The sequence below is a fragment of the Mus caroli genome, unplaced genomic scaffold (genome assembly GCF_978045245.1).
Source record: "Mus caroli unplaced genomic scaffold, Mus_caroli_1 scaffold_9, whole genome shotgun sequence".
NCBI classification, from domain to species: domain Eukaryota; kingdom Metazoa; phylum Chordata; class Mammalia; order Rodentia; family Muridae; genus Mus; species Mus caroli.
The window spans coordinates 115033187-115057553 of NW_028227264.1; the positions used below are offsets into that span (position 1 = coordinate 115033187).

At 42.8% G+C, this 24367-nt stretch overlaps 2 protein-coding genes across 3 annotated transcripts in view; one reads left to right on the forward strand and one right to left on the reverse strand.

The window, feature by feature from the left end:
- Window positions 1-4871: 4871 nt before the first annotated feature.
- On the reverse strand, window positions 4872-21480 carry Thap2 (THAP domain containing 2). Its single transcript, XM_021174367.3, has 3 exons — window positions 20723-21480; window positions 12682-12877; window positions 4872-9369 (listed from the first exon to the last, which is right to left on the reverse strand). Exons 1-3 carry the CDS (start codon window positions 20791-20793, stop codon window positions 8983-8985), a joined length of 654 nt encoding a protein of 217 aa, XP_021030026.1. The 5' UTR covers window positions 20794-21480; the 3' UTR covers window positions 4872-8982.
- Window positions 21481-21507: 27 nt separating this feature from the next.
- Zfc3h1 (zinc finger C3H1-type containing) overlaps window positions 21508-24367 on the forward strand; it is a 47310-nt gene continuing 44450 nt past the window's right edge. For both annotated transcript variants that reach the window (XM_085843173.1, XM_021173920.3), the window contains exon 1: window positions 21508-22368. In XM_085843173.1, coding sequence (XP_085699299.1) covers window positions 21735-22368 — 634 coding nt within the window. In that variant the 5' untranslated portion in view covers window positions 21508-21734. The remainder of the gene's footprint in view (window positions 22369-24367) is intronic.

The following is a 24367-nucleotide window of genomic DNA, read 5'->3' on the forward strand; positions in this document are numbered from 1 at the left end:
CTTAACGGACTGTACTAAGGTTGTATCCGTATTCCAGGCAGAGGAGTTAAAGGGATGTGGCCTGTCTGCGCTCTAGCCAGATCATAAAGACGTGTGTCTTTGGATGTAATCCCTTGCTAGAGGAGCCATCTTGCTGGATTAAAATTCCTCTACAATTTCAAGTGTGTGTGTCCTGTCCATTCATTTACACAGCAGACCATCCTATTCTCAGATAATCCGAGTCTTGTGACTGATTTTACCTTTTATACATGGGTACTATTGTGCCAGTCCCATGTGGTTCTGGGGATTTAAATCATGTTCTCAGGTTTCTACAGAAAGCACTTTATGCACAGTGCCATCTTCCCAGCCCCAGGTTCAAAACAAAGATCTCAGTAGATGTGGTGGCCCATGTTATTAATCCCAGAATTCAGGAGGCTGAGGTTGATTGGGAGTTATTTTGTCCAAGTGAATCGTAACAAGCTGACAACCACACATTTCTGAGGTGTTTCCAGCTACTTGTTGACAGTGTGGGAGGAAAAGGAATTATTTAGATATTGTACACAACTGTGACATAACCCAGTCAACCTTTAAAAGCTTACATTTCCACTGCTGGGGGAAGGGCTTTTTTTTTTTTTTCTGGTTAGGCTATATTTCTTTTGATGTACATGGGATGTCTGGTAGCTGAAACCATTTTGTATCACGGTGGGGCACATTTGTAAAACTTCATGCTATTTTAAATTTCAAAATATATGCCAAGAAGGTTTTTCCTTTGGTAGAACACAAAATAGTGGCTTCAACCAAAATTATTATATATCCTCTGTTATTTATTCTTTATAGTGAAAAGACTGGTCTGATTCCATGACAGGCTTCAAATTGGCAGTTAAGGAGACTAGGCCTACACTTCTGTTGCTAAGAACTGGGCAATTCCAGGCAAGTCCAGACCTCAGAAGCTGCCCCACCACCTGGCCTGAGGCAAGGACAATGGGTCAGCAGCAGCGTCCAGACGTCCTCAGCTGCTTCCTCAGTCAACAGTTTCCAGACACCACCCCCCCAAGCAAGTTTTCAGCCCCGACACCGGTAATAGAATGTCCAGAGATGGACACAACAGATTAACAGAGAGGTCACCTCCCTCAGAATTCCCTAATGTGCTTTAAATCAGGCCTGCACGTTCACTTGGGTGTCTCTCTATCTTGGTAATAGGGAGACCTCAGCATGCTGAACTTCTGCAGAATAAAACACTCTTTGTGTTCACATACTATTTGAGTCCTGGGTATCATTCCCCTATGAATCATGGATCCTTACATTAGGCAAATAATTGTATTACTTCAGCTTGCTATCTGACCAGTATTTGTACTGTCAGACTACTGGGTACAGGCTACCAACAACCTGTAAAATTAAAAAAATTTTAAAAATATCTTTCATTTGCATCGTTTAGAAAAATTAAAAAACGGGCGTGTTTTTATTTTGCCTTCATCGGGCTACAGTATGGTCTTGTCTGATCAGTTGTTCCATAGGAAAGGAGTGGCCTTACTGTGATTATCGAGCCATCTAATGACATCGAAGTCTATGTCCAGTAAGTTCTTTTGCTTGAGTACTGGAGTGTCAACTTGGGGCTTCATGCTTGCTGGATAATTGCTCTATGCTGTGCTGTATCCCCAGCATCAAGTGAGTATGGATGCCAGGGATCCTTAGTACAGATTGGGCTAAAATTACACATGAAATGAAACAATCAGTGAAATGTGCTTCCAAATGAGTGTTTCTCTCCTACCCCACCCCAACATCCAATAAAGGATGTTTCCCACGTAACAGAGGCAAAGAAGGGAGGGCCCTGATTCCCTTGTGAAAGTTTCCTGCCTAACCAGCTATTCAAAATAACACTTCCATTAGTGACTCAGACCCAGGATTTGCTTACACCCACCCTAAGTTTTCCAGTTACACCTTCAGGTGCAACATTCAGGGATCTCACAAGGAAGTGCAGAGCTCATGAGTAGATAGATGGTTGAACAAATTGTTGGACTGACAGCAAAGAGCTAGGTATGCAAAAATCCTGAGACTGTGTGACTAGCTGACTGTGGGCCTATGTGTGAAAGAAAGAAATGAAAAGGATACACAGCTCCAAGGTATGGTGGAGGACAAATTTTATTGGAGATAAAACATAGGCAGAGTCAGGGACATCTGGTGTGAGGCAACGGGCTATGCACAGACAGCCTGGTCTCAAGTCGAGCTTAGGTCTTGAACCCTGGTGGGTGGTAATTTCCACCTACATGGGACAGAAGGCGATCGATCAGATCCCTGGCTCCTGTCGAAGTTACTGCGCCCACAGCCCCCGTAGCCCCCACAGGAAAGGCGTATGGCTATCAGTCATGTAGGAACAGCACCAAGCCTTCCCACATGCAAATAAGGTTCCCCCTTCCCAAACTCTCAGTCCAAGCCAATGAGAGGTACCTGCTGTTGAACCCTGAATCACCCCCTGTATATAAATCCATCCAGGGAATTAAAGGTAGCTTTATCCTTTAATTCCTTTGTCTGAGTCTTTTGTTCCAAGAGCTGTATGTAACACTTGGGAAGAGATCTTCTCTCTCAAGCCACCTGAGGTCCCGCCGCACTCCTCATGGCTTTTCGTCAGCCCACCCTGACCCGACTGAGTTCAGAGCAGCTCAGAGTTACGGAGCCCACACTCACTTCCCTTCGCTGGAACCCTCGCACCTGGCCTGGACAGAGATCTCCTTGGAAAACCTCTGGTATTCGGGCCCACAATCTGGGAGGGTCCAGACATGACCCTGAGCCATATGAGGAGGGGGGAGGGGAAAGAGGAGAGAGGTGAACCAAGTGCATCAGCAGGAGGCCCCAAAGAATTGGGGTAACCAAATTAGCTGGATTTTATAGGGAGGCAACACAGCCTCTTGGGCTGGAGAGTTCGGGGTAGGGTGCAGAGCATATAAACCCTGTAACTGGTTGGGAGTGAGGGATGCTGGGAGAACCTGTTAAATAGGCACCTTGGCCCTTTGTTCTGGGTTTGAAACCTAACAGTAAGAACCTGCCTTTTGTGCAAGGAAGACTTTTCAGTCCGAAGGCTCTCTCCCACAAGTTATCTATCTCCCCTTTGTACTCAGGCACAAGCTACAAGCATCATGCTCATGATGTTACTGGCCTCTTTGGAGGCCCTAACTCAAGCTCAGCAAAAGGACCCTGGAAGAGCTGGCACAAAGAATTCAATGAATTCAATTCAATGAATATTCAAATGAATATTCCCCCACTCCCATCTTTGGAAAGTTAGCTAATTTTTTTGTCTCTTTGGGATTCATATTAAACCGAGCAAACTTCTCTCCTCCTGGATCCCAAACTTTTGCTGATAGGGAGGTGGGTAGGTAATTGCTCGATGCTGTGCTGTATCCCCAGCATCAGGTGAGTATGGATGCCAGGGATGGTCTTTCTCCTTAGTATAGATCGGGAGAACATTACTCATGAAATCATATTACCAGTGAAGTGTGCTGAGCAGTTATCTAACCTATGCTATTATGTCTACTTCCCTGCCAGTAACCCCAATGTATATCACTTGTCATGTTCTGCCTGGGCTGCTCTTACTCCAATTGGTCAGCCCTCATGGCCATGTTTTCATGACTCACCTACCCCATGGGGTCTTCTTTTTTCTCTCCACCTCTCTCTCTTTCCTTGTGGTCCTGGGTACTGAAACCTTGCCTACGTCTCTTCTGCAGAGAGGCTGTTAGCATCTTTGTTCGACTAATAGCTTTATACTAAGGAGCAAGGTCACAGAGCATTGCTTGTGTGTGAAGGTTGTCTCCTTCCCAAGGGCAACCAGACCTTGTAGGCCAGTATTTAGCATTGCAATACATAGCAAGGGACCAAACCACAACAAAGAAAAGCACTTATTACCTTGTCACGTTTAGGGGGGAGGTGGGAGGAGGAGGAGTGGGAAGGAGGAGGGAGAGAGGATGAGGAAAAGGGAAGGGGAGAGGGAGAGACACATACTGAGCTCTAACTTGAAAGGAAGCCAGGAAGCCTGCTAGTGATAACAGTCCAGCAGTAAAGCATCGCTCATATAGGCAGGAGGCCCTTGTCAGAGAAAGGACTGTAAAACTTGGGAGCTAAAAAGAGGATAAACAGGAAGTTCAAGAGAATGAAGAGGAGTTAAGAGAGACAATTTAGAATATCTGTCAAATAACTTATTAAACTGAAAGCTTGTCTCAGACACATATTTCATTTCTTGACATCAAATCTCATTCTTTTTAATGTCTGGAAAACAAAGTTTTAGAAGTTAGGCAGCGTGAAGACCAATTTGTGAGTTCCATTTAGTCCCTAAGAGTGGGTTATAGAGAAGACAGGACAAGGGAATGGAAATACTTTCCTACTGTAGACCAGAGAGGAGGGACCTCCTCTCACGTGTTCATCCTGCTTGTCAAATATCCCAGTTAAGGTGAAAGTGCTATTTTATAAAGCATTAAAGAATACTACTAAGACAATGCTTTGATTATTGTATCTATCACTAAGTCTTTGTGCATGCCTCAAGTTACTGTCAGAGAACTATCAAGGAAAGTTGTTTATGTTTTTGGGCTAGGAATGGAACCCAGAGTCTTGTGCATAGTAGGTCCTCTCCCACTGAGTCGTACCCCACCTCCACATGAACTTTTACAGTCCTTTGTGTATTCAGCTTAGAATGCACAAAGATTTCAAATGGCACAATAATGTACACTTAGCAACAACGTACAGCCAACCTGTCATTAAGGCATCACTCATTCTTTACCTGTTTCACAGTTTGCTTCAACTTACAGAGGAGAAAGACTACAGAGTCTTTATGGGCTCAAGTTAGAGTAAGGACCTTTACAGAAATGTTCACCTCTAGAAATAACAGGGATGACAAAAATTCCTTGGGAAACAATTTTTTAATAGTAACAAATTCCAAATACATTTTTTAATGAGTACAATGTTATTGTTTAATATACATTACAAAATTGTTAATTTTATGAAGTATTCAACTGTCTAAATATCAAAAGAATCCCACTCCTGATATAAGATTAGCTTCTCTATTATATCAAAATTAAAATTTACCCGTATTCTAACACTGAGAAATGAGAGCACATAACAAAATCTCCACAGACAACATTAGCAAGGATCTCATAAATATCTTTAATACATTTAAAGTTTATCTTTTGCTTTTCTAAAACACATGATTTTTCCCCCTATTTTGATAACATACATTGAAAGGAGGAGAACTGGAAGACACGTGTTCATCCTAGCACTGCATGGACCGCAGACATCTCCATCTCTTTGCAAGTGGGACAGAGTCATGTGTGACCGAGTAAACAAAGGGACCTTCTGGTGTGAATCCAGCTTGGAAGGAGGAAGGCAGAGACCGGAAAACAACTGTTTCATGATTTCGTTCAGAAACCTGTCAGTAGGGTTATGTGTTTCCAAAATATCAAGTTTCAAATATTCCCGTCCTCAGCTTTGACCTACTTCTACCTGTGTCTTTCTTTCAGCAATCAATTCGATCTGTTCAGTATGTTTTTTTTTTTTAAGGGTTCTGACCCAGTAACACTGAACTCAGGCCAAACCCTAGAGCTCTGCCCACCTCTCACCAGCCATTCTAAGAAAATTCCGTTTGATTTCAAAAGGAAGTCACTTGGTTGTAAATAAGTCTAAAGTTTCTACGCTTTCCATGAGTTTCAACTCAACCGCGTGTACCGAAGCATCTTACACCTATTTCGTTCATAGAATGCATCTCATATTCTAATAAGCACCGTTCTTTTGGGAGGCTTGCAGCAACCGAAGGGCAGCCAGTGTTGTATTTAACCCCTTTTGGGTGTTGGAGTTTGAACCTTGGGCTTGATGCATGCTGAACAGGACACATCTCCCAGCCTAGTGTTTGTCTTTATATCAAATTCCTAACCTTCAGCTGCATTTTGGTTTTTTCGTTTTGCTTTGTGAATGTTAGTAGCGTGTAGTCACACTGGACAGATAGAAGATCTGTGAGGTCTGACTCAGATATTACTGTTGTAATTCTGACAGGTTTGTTTATTTTCCAAACAAGGTCTCAAATAGCCTAAGCTGGCTATTTGAGTTTTGGGCCCTCCCAGTATTCCTCCAAAGCACAGGTATTAGAGACGTTTGTCCGTTGGCTTCATCAGGCCTCACTCCATCAGTTTTCTGGTTTACAGTCAACTAAATAAATCTATCAGCACACTGAAGGCAGGATGGTAGGATGGAACATTCAAGCTCCTTGAATGTTTTTAAAAGCCTGGAACTCCCGCTTCCCCACCTTCACTTCCTTCTCCCTCGCGGCTAACGTGACCGATGTGTGTTAGCTAGGAAGCCATTTTAAAGGCAGACAGAGGTGTTAATACAGTCATGTAAAGAGGCTTGGCAGCTTGCTATTGGGAAAATAACATGAAGAAAACAGGCAGAGAATTACATTTACTGAGAGGAGGGTTTATTCAATGGTCTCCACAAATAGTGAATGAAGGAGACTGGGGATGTGGCTCCGCGGGAGCGTATACATGCATGCACGAAGCCCCGGGTCCAATCTCCAGCATACAAACAACACAGCCCAAAGAAACTAAAGGCTGATAATAATGAATGAAGACTATGCAACTTTGCCAAAAGTGCCTTGTATTTTACAATGTTGTACATTTATGATTTTAAAAAAATGTATCAAGATATCAAGATACTAACCCCAGGCAGACCACATGACTTAGTGGTTGGGGCTTGGGGGACGTGGTAAACCATATGAAAGTTTACGTTTCGAGAGCATAGGCTATGTTAATACGATTAGTTACCTAGCTTATTTTAGGCTGCGATCGAGTAGGTACACTCAGTGCATTTGCTGTGGATATTTGAGATAATATAAAGACACATGAACCAGTATTAGGAAAAAATATACGACGACAAATTTAAGGAATTCTTAAGATAGCTAACAAGGGTGATCACATCTACAAAAGAGTTTATAGAGTATTGGTTACAGGTATCACATGAAAACTTAAGAGAGCCATTTCCCACCCTTATGTTTGCAGGGAAGACAATCCTTACGAGACAGTGCTGGTTACGGGGTGGGACGGAGAGGGACAGCCTACGAGATGGCAGAGAATCCAAATTCCATCTCTGTGTAGGAAAGGTTTACAGTTATTTGTGATCGGGCATGTTACGTTCATACGGTAAGCTCACAAACTTGAAGAAGAACTAAATAACTTATGTGAACACGCTTCTTTTACTTACTTAGCCAAAGCTTTTTGAAGGGAGGGCTCTTATTAGACTTTTAGTGACACAAGGCCTTTTCAAGGTGCAAGTGGTGCCAGAAGAGCGATTTTGCTATTTCTATTTTATAAATATCAGCATTTGCATAGCTTTATCACAGAGACACACATTATTTTAGAGGACTGTATTTTATTTCCATTATGAATTAAAGTTGTTTCAATTTTCCAAAAAAAAAGGGGGGGGGAGGGGTTAAAAAGCAAGCTGATGGAGTAAGATAAACAGAGCCTGTTTTAACTTGACACTATTGGGTTTCACACCCAGGACAAGTGTCGAAGGTGCATAGTTAGCGTACCAAAGTGGACCTGGGCTCCAGGTCCTCTCAGCTCCCCCAGGCCCTACCTGGTACAGGGCATGGATGCCATACCCCACCCTTTATGCTGAACGTCCCAACCTTAAAACACGTTCTTAGATCCTCAGACGCGTTCTTAGACGCTTTCCCATCCTCAGACACTGATAGGCAGCAGCCTGACCTGGGTCTGAGACACGATATAGTTATGTAGTTCATTGGGATTAAATTATTCTGTGATTTATTAAGGAGGGAAAAAGCTATTTTTGACATAAAAAAGGTAATTAAGAAGTAGTCATAGGCGGTGGTGGCGCATGCCTTTAATCCCAGCACTTGGGAGGCAGAGGCAGTCACAAAAAAGAAACATCAGCTTAAGAATTTGCTGTCAAGTCGGGCAGTGGTAATGGTGGTGCAAGTCATTAATCTCAGTACTTAGGAGGCAGAGGCAGGCAGATCTCTGAGTTCGAGGCCAGCCTGGTCTACAGAGTGACTTCTAGGACAGCCACGACTACACAGAGAAACCCTGTCTGGGGGGTGGGGGGAGGACCCCCCCAAAAAAAGATTTTGCTATCAACACGAGGAACAAATGGGTCTAAAGTGTTTATTAACATATCAATTATGAAGATGGAGATTCAAAATCTTAAATATAAGAGAAAAAATAATGTATATTTGTCTATTTTTTTTTGTTACAGTAAAAGCTAGACTTCCAATTCTGCATTCTTTTCTGTATATTTTCTTAGACGTTGACTATAACTCACCGGGTTTTCCCAGTCTGAGGTGCTTGGGGCCTTACCTAGTTTGGAGTCTCAAAGGTATTTCACATTCAAAATACTATTTCAGATTATTTTACAACCTACTTTTAAATTCAATGTTCTTATTAAAAAGGCCATGATAAGTTTACTTTTACTGGTTAAAATACAAAAGGCTAAAAAGGACAAAAAACAAAACAAAACCAAGAAACAAACCTTGCCCCATACCCCAGAGGTTTTATTCTATAAAATTTTCAACCACAATCCCAATAATTTAATTCATACAAAATACAGCAGTAGCTTTAAGATCATATTTAATGCAGTTAGCTCCTACTTCACATGTTCTTTAGAATGTAATACCCCAGCTTTGGTGCGGAATGCTTTTACTTTTATGAACATATCATTTGTTATTCCTATTTGACAGCAGCTTAAAAAAACAAGAGCAGAAACACTGCTAGCAGTGTTTCCTAAGTCCGTGATCCTCATGTAAGGCACTTCTGCTCGTTCTCAAGCTTGTCATTGGATTTTCCACTTCCTCGGGTCTCCAGAGAGTGACACTGACACTGCTACTTCAAGTAAAACTGCAGGACTTGACTGTAGTGTAACTGCCAGAGTGTGGTGGGTGGGGGACGGCAGGAGATGGGCACTGGGATGTGTGTGAGGAAAACTTGAGTGCAGAGAGTCTCTTCCATTTTACGTTTAGAGAATGGGTACTGTTTTATCTTGTTGATCTTGTTCAAGAATTTTTAAATCTTCCAGAGGAAGATTGCTTAAGGCAGTTGGTAAAATCTGTTCTGAGATGCCCTTAGGTAGCACGTTACTTGCTTCTAAGCTCTTCACAAAGCATGTGGCTTTGATCCACCTTCGAGTTGCTCTGCGTTCTCTTTGCAGGCAAGTTTTCATTTTTCTTCTCAGGCTTGCTATTTCCTTTTCTAGTTTAATTATCCTTCTTTTCGCCTCCATAGGGTTCCTAAAGGCATAACTGTGTTCAAGCAGCACTTGCTGACTGCTGCTCAGCTTTAGATTGCATGGCCCGGTTGGAGGAAAACTGTTGTTTGTCTTCAGAAGGTTCCTTGACTTGAGTTTCTGAGCCGAACAGAGAGTTTAACATAAATTATGAATATCACACATAAGTAAACAGTGTCCAGTTTTGAGTAACACAGTATTTAACTCATCTTTAAAGACCTGCTTTTAAGGCTTACCGGGCAACAGCAGCAGGCTAGCTCATGGGAGCATGGCTTACGGGTCTCAGTAGGTTGAATGGACTCTACTCACCTGTGCAGTTCTGGGTCAGGGCTTCTTTGTACAGCTCTGGCTGCTGGCTTGAACTCAAAGAGATCCACCTGCCTCTGCCTCCTGAGTGCTGGGATTAAAGCCACGTTGCCACTGTGCCTTTCTTATGCCCTTTATCTGCAGACTTATTTAAACATTGATTTCTAAATAAGCAGTAGATTTTCAAGGTATCTTCCAGATTTTCAATATGATTCTATGGAGATTTAAAAAAAAAAAAAAACTTTTCCAATTCCTTTTACTAAGGCCAAGTTAGAATTTGTTGAGACATTTGGTTTTATCTATAATATTGATCTGATCTTCCTTTTAGTTAATATTAGTTTTTCTACTACACAAATAGTTTAGACCTGGAATCTACTTAAACAGGAACTCACATATCTGCAGAGACATATTCTTAGATATCAAGCTTCCAAACAGATTGAGATATTAGTTCTTTACCTGAAACCTTCAAAGATTTAAAATCTGGCTAGAAATTGTTTTCTAATCCAGAAAGCTAAGGATTCTTTTGTCTCATATACTCCAGAAATATCAAACTACTTATGATTTTCCTATGGTGTCACATCTTAAAACTGTGTCTTTCATTTTTAAATAAACATTCTTCAATGTATGCTTGACTCATTTGTGATCCCTGCATTCAGGAGGCTGAGGCAGGATTGATATAACTTGAGACTACTCTAAAGCTACACAGTGAAATCACCTCAGAAAAGCCAAAACGTAAAGGAAAAACTCCACTTTACATTTTGGATGAAGAGGTAGGAGGATGGCTAGTTCAAGAATGGCTTGTAGGGACAAGAGCTCAGTAGCTAAGAGCACTGGTAGTTCTTCCAAAGGACCCAGATTGAATTTCCACCCCGACATGGTGGCTGACAACCATGTGTAATGCCCCGACAAGGTGGCTGACAACCATGTGTAATGCTGGATTCAATCTCCACCCCGACATGGTGGCTGACCACCATGTGTAATGCCGTTTTCTCCAGGAGATTTAATGTCCTCTTCCGGTCTCCATAGGCACCAGGCATATTCATGGTGAAGATAAACATTCAAGAAAAACACCCATAAGGTAATAGCTTGGGCTAGACAGAGTAAATTTAAAGATAGCTTGGGCTACCTCAATAGAAAGATTGTCTCTTCAAACAAAAACAACAAAACAAAACAAAGCAAAAGCATTCCCAACCACTTATTGAAACATTAATCTTGGGGAAATAATGTTGAATAAGTTGTAGTTCCTACTATCATAAACCTACAGCCAGTCTCTTTTCACAGAGAAATGGCACAGTCTCCCCTTGCTCTTCATTTTCAAAACATCTAACATATTTTAGTATAATGAAAAGTTTATTAGTTACTGTATAAATAAATGATCAAAATGTCAGAAATAAGGGTCCCTCTTTAATTGCATTGAGACAATGTCTCATGCAGCCTAGGATGGTGTCTGTGATGGTTTGTATATTCTTGGACCAGGGAGTGGCACCATTTGGAGGTGTGGCCTTGTTGGAATAGGTGTGACCTGGTTGGAGTAGGTGTGTCACTGTGGGTGTGGGCTTAAGTCTCTCACCCATTGCCTGGAAGTCAGTCTTCCACTAGCAGCCTTTAGATGAAGATGTTGAACTCTCAGCTCTGCCTGCGCCATGACAGCCTGGATGCTGCCATGCTCCCACCTTAATGATAATGGACTGAGCCTCTGAATCTGTAAGCCAGTGCCAATTAAATGTTGTTTTTATAAGGCTTGCCTTGGTCATGGTGTCTGTTCACAGCAGTAGAACCCTAACTAAGACAGTGTCAAACCTTCTATGTAGCGGGTGGCCTTGACCTCCATCCTCTGCCTCCTGAGGACTTAATTACACACATGCATTCCCTGTGCCAGTGGATGGTACATTTCAATTTCAATACAGAATTGAGTGCATACTCAGGGTCAGGTACTCTTTGAGGTACTCAGAAGAGAAAGGTTAGGAAATAAGCCCTTGCAGTTCTGCAGGTTTTCTAACATCTTAAACAGCAGCAGCAGTTAACACCCTCCCATTAAAACACTAACTTAGGTCTACTTCCAATGTCACAAGTAACTCAACAATAGCTTTCCCTTTCTGGTGGAAGATGCCCTTTTTAAACCCCCCTGTGTTTTCTACCTTTTCTTTCTTACGGTGGCTTCCTCAGTGTTTCTTCTCCAATCAGATCTTCCCTAACCAGATAGACTATTTCTTTCTCCTCCTGTCTCTCCCCTAGTGCTGCTCCTCAAGCCTCAGTGTACTGCACACACTCTACTGTACAAAGCTGTATTTGCCCCTTAAACCAAGTGGGTTTGTTTATTCTGTTTTTGCGACAGGGTCTTACTATGTAGCTCTGGCTGCACAGGAACTCAGTAAAGTAGATGTGGCTGGGCTCTAACTCACAGAACTCTACCTGCTTCTGCCCAGGGTGGAACTAAAGGCTGCCTTGAACGTGTTTTGATTCTTTCATCCTGTACCCAATTCTCTTTTCTTTCAGATAAGTCAACAACTGATAATTTATCGATCCACTCCCTGGCTTTAGTTTTACCATCTAACTATATTGTATGTGTGGTCACAAACCTTCCGTGGTATTCCAAGCTCCCAAGTCCTCATGCCTAAAGGGAATGAATTCTATGGTCTCTTATGAAGAGACTCTTGGCATAACTGAATATGTGTTCCTAAAGTACTCACTAGCAAGTCACTTGTCTGTCATCTTAAAATCAGAAGAGAGTGATTCTGAAGGCTGCATTAGCAATCTTTGGTTTTGCCAATGGTACAGTGACTGATAATAACAAATAATTTGTAGTTATGTAAGACTGCAATTCTGGTAAAGCACCCTATAAGCAAAGTGTTTCATACTTGGAGTGTTTGTATGGATTTTTACCTGCTGAGTATCCTTAACCTAAAAGTTCAAAATCTGTAATCTGGAATTAACTGGGGAACAGCCTTGGAGTCAGGAACTCTGATCTCCACCTCTAGCCATACCGCTATTACACAAGAGGGAGCTTGTAGCTTTTTTGAGGTGTGCCATTACACACTTTTTTTTTAACACAATTTGAGTGGCTTTCTTATACAAGCAAAAAGTAATAGGATTTAAAACACGGTTTAAGAAAGGAGAGTGACCTACCAGAGACTTTATATGGGTACAAAAATCAAAAATGGTTGGAACAGCATCCATTTTAAGTCGTCGGGTTTGTCCTGTTAGATCAAAACAGGAGGCTTCAAAGTGTTTTGAGCAAAGAAAAGTGTGTTTTCCTGGCACAAAATTTTTGCGCCTAACCAGGCGAACCCATTCTTTTCTTCTTTTAGGATCCAAAGGAAACCTTAAAACAAGCAAACAAAAAGCAACTCAAATTCCAACGGTCCTGCTTTTGTTGTATTTAAAACAGTTACATTTTAAGAAAGTCTCTCATTTATGTAAAAATTTATGAAAAAATTAAGCAACCTCCAGATGTCAATTTATACTAATTTTCATAGTTATAAAAATTTACTGAAAAACTGACTTTAATAGCATTTAAAACAGACTTTAAAAATAGAGCTATTCCCTCCAATCTAGCTCTTAACATGGGCAATGACTAAAACACAAATAACATTCTTGCATAGAATGATTACAAGCAGAAGTGATTGCACAATGCTTTTATCTGCTGCTGTTTAACAAATAAATCAGGTATGATTAAGATTAAATTTTAACAAGGAAAGTCTAGATGATATAGTCCTTTCTGTTTTTCCTACAGTACATCATTGTTTTATACTTTCTCCATTAAAATTTCCAGTGTACAAGTTACATATTTTCAAAGAAAACTGTGTACATGCATGTGTGCCGTGTGTGTGTGTGTGTGTGTGTGTGTGTGTGTGTGTGCAGGCAAACATGTGGAGGTCAGAAAACAACTTCTGCAGGGAAGTGATTTGGTTCTCCACTCCCACCATGGGCTCTGGGACTGGAACTCAAGCTCTATGGCTTGTATAGCAACAGCCTTGGCACAGTCATTTCGTTGGCTCCAAAGCTGTTCTTTGAGGAAAGCAGTTATTATTACTCATCTGCTTATCTTTCAATAGTGAAAAGTAAGAACTCAATAAAAATTAATATATTAATACCAATACTGAATAGATAAATTTCTCACTGTAGTCTATGTAGTTAAGCTGCACTAAAAAGCCTGGAGCTATGGAGCACAGCAGAACACATAATTATAAAAAGAGAAATCATAAGCCGGGCATGGTGGCGCACGCCTTTAATCCCAGCACTCGGGAGGCAGAGGCAGGCGGATTTCTGAGTTCGAGGCCAGCCTGGTCTACAAAGTGAGTTCCAGGACAGCCAGGGCTATACAGAGAAACCCTGTCTCGAAAAACCAAAAAAAAAAAAAAAAAAAAGAGAAATCATCTGTAGCTATCCTTTTCCTTTCGTATTTATTTCAAATACAAAAGAAACATTCATTCAACACACCCTGCTGAAGGAAGACACAAATATAAAGGGTTGTTTCTGGAGATTCTAATAATTCTAGGTTTGTTAATTGCGTTGGAATGTAAGAAGAAACATTCCCACATAGTTAAATTTCAGTTACAATTCTTTTTTCTTTATAAATGTAGGACCATTGAGATGACTCATTAGCTAAGAACACAGACCCCAGAACCTCATAACCTGAGTTAGGTCCCCTGGGCCCACATGGCAGGAGAGAAAACCAACTCCCACAAGCTGTCCTCTGCCCTTCACATGTAGACCAAAGGGCTATATTTCTCTCTCAAATATACACATTAAAAACATGACTGTTAAAACGATCCCTTTGGTATTGTCTATATGTGCACATATGTGGGCGCATGCCAGCTTACAAATGGAGGTCTGAGGCTAAGCGGAGACGGGTTTCTCCTTCTACTTCACATGGGCTCAGGGCATCAAATTCGGATCGTTTTTCATGGCAATGTGGCAGTTTGCTGGCTTATAAATCTTCTTTGATTACTGTACCCTCTACATGTACTAACTCATGTATAAAAAGAGCTGTAAGATCCATGTGAGATCATGTGGTTCGGAAGGCCTATCACATGTGTGGAATTAGATTTCCACACATTGCCAATGATGACGGCATAGAAGGCAAAAGCCCAGATGTGCTCTAAATATCCTTCCTCGTGTCAGGCATGCCCTGAAGATTTGCTGTCACTCCACAGTTCACAGTATTTTGGTGTTTTAGTTTCCCTAAATTTTTTGGTAAATTTACCAACTCTGCTTAGTCCTCAGTCTGCATCATCCTCTGAGCTTTCTGAGACAGGGTCTGCCTTATCTAACCCATGCTGGACTGCAATACACTGTAGTCTAGGGCCAACCTGAAACTCTACAGTCCTCCTGCCTCAGCCTTTCAGGTGGTGGGATTACAGGAGTGAGCTACTGCATTTGGTTTAGCACTTTCCTCTCAGTTTCATTTCAAAGAACTCTTTAATTATTTAATGGCTTGTCAAGCCCAGCTAAAGAGTCTTTCATTTTACTAGGGCATCAATAAGGATGAGCAGAAATTTGGAGTCCATTGGTTTCCATATTGAGTGTCAGGATTATGGGCCTATACCATCCCATTTTGGAGTGCTGTTTTTAATTATGTTTGGCAGATGTTATCTATTTTATTTTTGAGAGTCTAATATCAGCCAAGATGACAACAAACTTACTGTATGGCTGAGGATGACCCCTGAGTTCCTGTGGGTTACAGGTCCATGGAACTCTGTCTGGTCCTTAAATGTGTTGTTTGTATTTTTCACAGTATATATTTAAGGGTAGGACATGGGTTAGCCTGTTGGCTAAATTTAAATATTAAAATCCATCTCATATTAAGAAATTTATATGGTGGTAACTGATGAATATGTTCTTGTCTACATAACACACCCAGGGCTTTATAAACATTTCCTGTTTTGGAAACATCACTCAATAGTTTGAACAATGCTATTTAGCTTACATTTAAAATAAATGGGAATGTACCTCAATAGTAGATATTCATTTAGTGTATATGAGAGACCTTGGTTTTGATCCTAGCACCATTATCATCAAAAATGGAGATCTACAAAGGTTAGGTAAATTTGAGGTACATTCCCAGCCTAGGTATTTTATTTCTATTATCTATAATGTAAAGTAGAAATGCTTCCAAGGGGCTGAGAAGATGACTCTAGTGAACGACTGTGGCTCAGTGATTAAGTTTTGAAAGTTTCAGGACAATGAGAGACCCTATCTCAAAACCACACACACACACACACACACACACACACACACACACACACACTGAGAGAGAGAGAGAGAGAGAGAGAGAGAGAGAGAATATCAAGATTATTCTCTGGCCTCCTTTTAAAGATTAGAAGATGGTAAATGCTTAGCTTTGTGGCACAGTAGGTCTTTTAAAAAGGAGTAACTATGAGGGCCGCAATGTAGGAGCTAGAGAAAGTACCTAAGAGCTGAAGGGGTCTGCAACCCTATAGGAGGAACAACAATATGAATAACTAACCAGTACCCCCAGAGCTCGTGTCTCTAGCTGCATATGTAGCAGAAGATGGCCTAGTTGGCCATCATTGGGGAGAGAGGCCCCTTGGTCTAGCAAACTTTATATGCCCCAGTACAGGGGAACGACAGGGCCAAGAAGTAGGTGTGAGTGGGTAGGGGAGCAGGGCGGGTGTGGGGGGAGGGTAAAGGGGACTTTGGGGATAGCATTTGAAATGTAAATGAAGAAAATATCTAATAAAAAAAATTAAAAAGGAGTAAGTATGGAGTCATTTGGAATAGGACATGCTGATTCATTTAGAAGGCCCCAAAGAAAGCATTTGAAGTGGGAATAGTGAACTTATATGAATCTCAGGCACAAGGCATGAAATAATCATGGGCCTTCTTGTCTTAGAAGACAAGCCATAAATGGCTGAATTGCAAGACCTGACAGACTCTGCTGCTAATACAGCCATTATTAAAATCTAATTTCCTAACACTTTACTAGTAACTATATTTAATAAAAAAGATTTTTTAATCATGTGTGTTTCTCTGTGTGGATATACACACATGAACTAAGTAAGGGACCCAAGGATTTCAAAAGTTAGATCCCTTAGAACTAGAGTTATAAGCCGGGCGTGGTGGTGCACACCTTTAATCCCAGCACTCGGGAGGCAGAGGCAGGCGGATTTCTGAGTTCAAGGCCAGCCTGGTCTACAAAGTGAGTTCCAGGACAGCCAGGGCTATACAGAGAAACCCTGTCTTGAAAAAAAAATAAAAAAAACAAAACAAACAAACAAACAAAAAGAACTGGAGCTATAGCTTGAGCTGCCTGTGGCGGGTGCTGGGAATTGAACCTGGGTGCTCTGGAAAAGTACTCTTAGCTGCTGAGCCATCTCTGTAGCCCCATTCTCTACTTTTCGAAGTTATTTATGTCTGTTGCAGTGTAGAACCACTATAGATTAGTGTGATATTGGACATCTTTTCTTATGTTCACAATCAGTCATGTCACATTGGTGGCTTGAAACTGAGCTCAGTGTGAGTGTACACATTGTAGAAAGTGGGCAGATACTACACACTGGGGCTTTTTCCCTTTTTTGAAATGACAATTGTTAATGTGGAGCTATAGACCATTGATTGTAGAAGGGTGGTTAGAAGTACATGAAATGAAGCCAGTAAGCCAGTCAAGATGCTGCTACAATACTCAGTCACGAGGGAAGAGTGCTACATCAAGGTGGACGGCTTCTGACTAGTTGGGTGGATACTATTCTCACATATGGAAAAGGATAATACGGGAATCAGTATATTTGTCAGATGGCAATTCCCTACCGATATTGAATGGATGGGACAGGCAGGGGACCGGGGTAACAGTGCACATCTGGCCCACAAACAGTCTTTTAATCATTAGAGATAAGGACTTCTATTGTTTGGGGGCTATTGTAATATGGAGGCCACACAGACACAGGTGGATTATTCTGGGTAAGAGTTTGAGAAGGGTCAATGGGAGAGATTGAAACAGAGCAAAGAAGAAGAGTCATAAGACGAGGGACAAACTTCAAAGTGGAGATCATTTCACTGAGGAAAAACGAGCACACGTCGTGAACACGAGGCCCAGGGCGTGTCAACAGAGGCACATTAAGCTTGTGAAGGAGATGTAGACAAGTGTAAAACAACTGAAAATAAATTTAGGCAACATAATTTTAAAAATTATTTTTATTTTGTAGGTGTACATGCCTAAATGTATCTGTGTGTACGATGTGCATGACAGAGCCCAAAGAAGTTGGAAGATGTGTTGAATTCCTCTGGGTCTGATTTGTGAGCTGCCATGTGTGGGCTGGGAACCAAATCCAGGTCCTCTTCAAAAACAATAAACATTTTTTTTAATGGCATATGTTCATGCATGTACACACACACACACACACACACACACACACACACACACACACTGTTCTGGTCATTTTTTTTTCAATTTATTTTATGTATGTAAGTACACTTTGGCTCTCTTCAGACACACCAGAAGAGGGGATCGGATCTCATTACAACCACCCTGTGGTTGCTGGGAATTGAACTCAGGACCTCTAGAAGAGCAGTCAGTGCTCCTAACCACTGAGCCATTCTCTCCAGTGCCCCCCCCCCCCTGCAACAATAAACATTCTTAACTGATGAGTCATCTTTTCCAGCCCCTACCCAACAAAATTTGTGTAGGCAGATAAAGAAGTCTATGACTGCCAGGCAGGGGCAGAGAGATCTTTGTGAGTACATGTGAGTTATTTACATGTGAGAGATATGTAGGCCAATCTGGTCTATTTATTGAGTATGAGCCAGCCATACAAAGTGAGACCCTGAAACACACACAGATACACACAGAAGATAAGAGTGTGTGTCTATGTCCTACAAGAGAAGTTAAATACCATTTGTATTTATAAAAACAGGAATAGATTATTATTTTAACATTGTCTTAACTCCCCCTTCCTTTTTGTATGTTGTGTTTGGAGACAGGGTCTTCTTTTGTAGCCAAGACTCAAAATCATTTTATAATTATGACTGGTCTTAAACTCATGGTAAGCCTTCTACCTACTCTTCCCATGTAAGGGGAATATAGGAATGTGCCTGCCTAGCAATTACAAAGGCTTAAGTTTCTAAGATTACCATTAAAATGTTAATTTCACATTAGATGAACAATATTGTACACTGTGTATCGTTTTTGTTCTTTTGTGTTTTTGAGACAGGGTATCTCTGTCTCTGTGTAATGGCTCTGGCTGTCCTGGAACTTGTTTTGTAGACAAGGCTGGCCTCAAACTCACAGAACTCACCTGCCTCTGCCTGAAGGCATGCATCACCCAATCTACTTGACTTCTTTTGAGCCAAGGATTTACTCTGTAGTCCAGACAGGCCTTGACTTTAGGGTGCATCCCTCTGGCTCAGACTCCTGAATTCTAAGATCACAGCTGTGAGCCAGCGCACCAAGCTCTCTGTTGTACAACTCTTATACCTTGGACTTAGGGGCTAGACTCCTCCCTTTCATGGTCCACAGCAGATTATCAAGTCCAGTAAATTCTCCTTAAACATTTCCCCAAATCTGTCCACTTCTCTTCAGCTTTACTGCCAACAGCATCTTATTCTAGATCCCTGAATGCATTCCTCATATTTATTTACATTTTCTTTTGAGATAGGCTCTATGTAGCACAGGCTGGCCTCTTCTTCCTCTGGTCTGGGGTCACAGACATGTACGAGCACACCAGGCTTGGGTTCCCTTTGTTACAGCTCACTCAGCTCCCCTTTTCCAGTGCTCCTGTACCCCTGTACCCACAACGACGACGATGGATGCATCAGTGTTTATTTCAGTTGACATGTAACGTCATTTCCCCATGAAGGAAACAGCAGATAGATTTAACATTCTATGAGGCTTCCTTCTCATCAAATTCCTCTCTGGCGATGCTCAACTCACACTTTAAGTATCACTCTTAACTCTCTGCTGCAGCCAGAAGGCTTTTTATTATGTAAATCTAACCGTGCTAGTCTTTTCATAGTCATGGGGCTTCTTCAAGTACTCTTGGAACAAAGTAGAAAACGCTTTAATACAGAAGACCAAATCTCTGTCATCCTTTGGTATCATCTGACATGTCACCTCTTTTGTGAAGTGTCCTTTGACTTTCTGAGGCTAAATTAGGTCTCTCTGAATGTCTTTTCTGTGGCACTCAACAGTAATTATGCCGTACTCCTCTATTCTAAAGTCCCCTAGGGTAAGAACTATCTACATCATTAGCATAATGTCCGGCAATTAGGGACCCAGTGTACATTAGCTGTAAGAATGAATAAAGCAGTACATTTGCATGAAATACTTTAAAAACAAACATCAGAGGGATTTTGAAAGTGGCAGCTTTTAGTTAGGGGATGCACGTAGTAACAGTGAGGTGGGAAAAAGAGCAAAGATATTTTCTATATTCTAAGATCACAAGGTATATGGAAGGGTATATAAAATCAGAACTGTTTTCAGTTAAGTTTTCAGTATTTCTTTTCTTCAGGCAGTTGGCAGTTCTGGAAGGAAAGGTGACCATTTACTGAGTGCCACCTATTACATTCAAGTCGGTGTTCACATGCTTTGGAGTTTGACTTAACAGAATTAAAGACATGACTGTGTGTTCAACCAAAAACAAAACCTCGATATTGTGTGTGTGTGTGTGTGTGTGAGTGCAGGGTGATTCTGTTCAAGAGAGAGTTTCTATTTGCTCTTTGATAAACATTGCTTAATTAGATTGACTCAGTTACCATGTGTGACTATTAGAAATGTTTCCCACGTCAATTCCAGTAGTGAAAATTGCCTAATCTTAACTCGAACCCAGCAGGCTTCTAAAGTGATTTGTTGGTTTGAACCCTTATGGCGTCATTCTTCTCAAGACATGGTCTAAGATATAAAAAATAAAAGAGTAGAAAATAAAGGTATACTCATCACTTTTTAATGCAAGGCATAGTAACTCGGATTTCTTTTTTTTTTCTTTTCTTTTTCTTTTTTCTTTTTCTTGCAAATTTGATAAACTTTCCTCTGAAAAGGAGCAAATGTTTCCAGATGTGCGGACCCACACACAAAGGACAAGAGTGAGGCTCCCCTTGCTCTTCGCAGCTGGGCAAGTGACAAAAGTCAGAGGACCTTGTTCTTCTGACACCACCGAGACTCAAGACTGCCTAGGCTCCCGTTTCCTTCACCCCGCTCCCCGCCCAGGTTTACCTGTGGAAGCTGATGTTAATGTGCTTGTTGTAGGTAGCAGCACAGCCCGCCGCGGCGCAATTGGTCGGCATTTCCCCGGGCCCCTCATTCGGCGCCACCTTACGCCACTTCGGAGGCGCTGCCCGCTAAGCAAGCTTCTGTCAAACACTAGACAAACGAGGCAGGCGACCCGGCGCTGCCAGCTCGGTGCAGAGCGCGGGGAGGGCAGAGGGGCGTGCACAGTACCGGGGTGGGAGGGAGGGCCCACTCCCCTGTCTCTTTATTAATATGGCGGGCTTAGGCCCGCAGAGCCAACGTGTCTGAGCTCTGGGCGCAGACAGTCGCCTTCACCAACATGGCGGCCACACCCGCTCCCCACCCTCCCCCACCTCCCGGGGTCCCAAAGAGACTAGGTCCAGCGTCTCAGACGGGGGGCCCCTAGCAATGAATGAGAAGAGGGCAGATGTCTTCCCCACCGACTAATGACTCTGAAACTCAGGTCTGCGGCTGAAAGAGCAGGTCCGCAACCCAGACACTGACCCCTTCCTTCCCCGCCTGCCACCTCGGACGGGATGCTAGGGGACAGTTAAGACTGCAGGGACACAAGGGCGAAGCCTGGAGCAAGAGGAGACTACAAATCCCAGCCAGCACCGGGGCGGGGAGGGGGGGGGGCGCTTCCTGTTCTTGCAAGACTCGGAGGGTCGCCTTCCGGCGTGCCGCAGGAAATGACGCTCGGGACCCGGCCTCCTTCCACAGAGGCTTTCTCGCGAGGCGGAAGAGCAGCAAGGGGGCGCTAGGAGAGGGAACTGGCGAGCGGCGGTCCGGCGAGAGAGAGAGCGAGCGAGCGAGAGAGAGAGCGATCTGGGGTGCGGGGAAGTTGGGGAGCAGAACCTGCCGGGCGTCCGAGCACGGGAAAGGCCGCGCCCGCCGGGTTCGTTAGGACAGAGGGCCGAGGAGGAAGGGGAAGGCAGGCGGCGGTCCGGCGGTCCCCGGCCGGAGGGCTTCAGGTCGTGTGGCCAGCGCTGCTCCCCGGATGGCGGCCGCCGCCGAATCTTCGACCCCGGCCTCTAGCGGCCTCTCGCCGAAGGAAGAAGGGGAGCTCGAAGACGGGGAGATCAGCGACGACGACAACAGCCGGAGCCGGAGCAGCAGCAGCAGCAGCGGCGGCGGGGGGCTGTTACCGTACCCGCGGCGGCGGCCTCCTCCCCCGGCCCGGGGCGGTGGATCCGGGGGAGGCGGCGGCGGCGGCGGCGGCGGCTCCTCGTCCTCCTCGTCGTCCTCCCAGCAGCAGCTGAGGAATTTCTCACGCTCACGGCACCCGGCCGAGCGGGGCCAGCTCAGGGGACCCAGCAGCTACCGACCCAAAGAACCGTTCCGGACTCACCCGCCCCCGGGGCGGATGTCGTCGGGGTCCCTGTCGGAAAGCAGCCCCCGGCCGTCCTTCTGGGAGCGGAGCCACATCGCCCTGGACCGTTTCCGCTTTCGAGGCAGCAGGCCTTACCGGGGTGGGAGTCGCTGGAGTCGGGGGCGAGGAGTGGGGGAGCGAGGAGGCAAGCCGGGGTGCAGACCTCCTGGAGGAGGAGGATCAGGAGGATCAGGAGGAGGAGCGGGATCCGGATTCGGCAGCAGCCAGAGCTGGCGAGAACCCTCTCCACCCCGCAAGAGCTGTATCCTTAACGTGGCGGTCCGCCCTGGGTGTGTCGCCGGCTCCCTTTGGCGTCATGGCTAGGTCCCGGAGTTTTTTAACTTTTCAGAACCACTCATTTCTCTCCTCCGCTCGTCGGCGGTTGTCACGGGCCGCACTCCACCGCTATTTTCGTAGGTTGTTTGACTGGATGGGTGCCTTTTGCTTTTGGATAGGACTGTGTTATGGATTCGGGTCAGCTAGGGAAATGAAATACAGTCTGGGGTTTTAAACAGGACAGCAACAGCCCAAGTTTTGTTTGTCTATTTGTTTCTTTTTTGCCAGCACTGGGATTTCGTATTTAACAGGAAATCGACTTAGATTATTAAAGAAAAGAAGTACTCAAACATCTTGAGAAATACTGGTACTTTTATTACGTTCTGACGTTAGAGTTTGTAAAGTTTTCCTTTGTAATTTTTACTATTCTTGTGATTTTTTTTTTCTTAAACTTGTAGAGTTATTCATTCCCATTGCTGCCCTTTGTTTTCTGTGTGTGTGTGAATGAGCGTGTGCAGATCCTTTATTTTTACCAGTTTTGCAGTTCAGCTCTTTTAAATTCATAAGTAGTTTGGAAAGCTATATTCATTAAGTTCACTTTCCTATGTTGGCTTTTTGGCTTTATAACTTTTTGTGTTGCTGACATGTAGGTCAGAGAAAGATAAACATCCCAGCACTTTAAGCTTAATGTGTTAAAAAAGGAGAGATGGATAGGGAGGGTATGGGCAAGTGGAGAAGAAATGTCCTAATTTTTGCACCCTCTCACCTTATTCTCAGTTATCTTTAACATTACTAAGTTTACTCGGGATTTATGCTAAGAAATTGTCAAAAGCTTTCCTGTTTTTTTTTTTTTTTTTTTTTTTTTTTTAATGAGTTTATATGTCCTGACTTCTACTCTTTAAAATAATTTACTAAGCACTTTCATTACTGGCTATAATTTCCATGATGTGATGATTGTTTAATATATTTTCTATAAAATGTATGTCTGACACTTAATTGGAAGATACTCAAACTACTTTTTATGGAGAACTTAAGGCCAGCTGTGCTTCTGCCAGATGCGTGATATTAAGTGAGCAAGGAATGCATAAAGAACAGATTTTGGTTCCTGTGTCCCGAAAAAGCTTTTACTTTTATTACCTGTCATTGTTTTAGAAGCATCTCAAGATCGTTTTGGAGAAAAATCACAGGTGGGTAACCTTTTAAAAGATGATGAATGTTCTTAATGAAGATTAGAAAACCTTTATCCATGATTCTATGCAAACATGAGCCATTCATGGATTTGCTTTCTGAATTAAAAATCAAACGATGTTTAAATACATATAAACATGTAAGGTTACCTAGATGAAAATTTGTAATTTGTACTGGACAAACAATGAAAATAGAGTTTTGTAAAAAAAAAATCATACTGAGGACCCTTTGGCAATTCATCTGTGGCAATTCAAAGGTTATTTCGTCTGCTTTAGAAAGTTGTGGTGATAATTGCTGTTGCCTCCTGCTTTCACCTTTCTTCTGTTCGTGTACTTCTCTTTGGGGAACTTTTCTGTACTTACTGCAAAAGGAGTGTAGGTAAAGAGACAGTGTGCAGATGTGATTTGATTGCCCTGACAGCTTCTCACACATCAGCTGGCTTGCTGAGTGGTTTTGGATACAGCGCTTTAAGAACAAGATGCTCCGTTTGATTCTCTGTATGAGATATCTGTAAACCACCCTAGGTGTAGTGATCGGCTTTGTATAATGTGAGCAAATAAAACTTGGATACAAAGCTTTATCCACTATTTTTTTTTTTTTTTTCTTCCTGAGACAGGGTTTCTCTGTATAGCCCTGGCTGTCCTGGAACTCACTCTGTAGACCAGGCTGGCCTCGAACTCAGAAATCCGCCTGCCTCTGCCTCCCAAGTGCTGGGATTAAAGGCATGTGCCACCACTGCTTGGCCACTTTTTTTTTTTTTAATATCTGTATCATACTTGGCTTAATTCATATGTCTA

Coding starts and splice junctions, on each gene's coding strand:
- Thap2 (XM_021174367.3), bottom strand. CDS start 20,793: ATGCCGACCAATTGCGCCGCGGCGGGCTGTGCTGCTACCTACAACAAG. Junction 12,878..20,722: donor ATTAACATCAGCTTCCACAG/GTAAACCTGGGC, acceptor GCTTGTTTTAAG/GTTTCCTTTGGATCCTAAAA. Junction 9,370..12,681: donor GTACCCATATAAAGTCTCTG/GTAGGTCACTCT, acceptor TGTTCGGCTCAG/AAACTCAAGTCAAGGAACCT.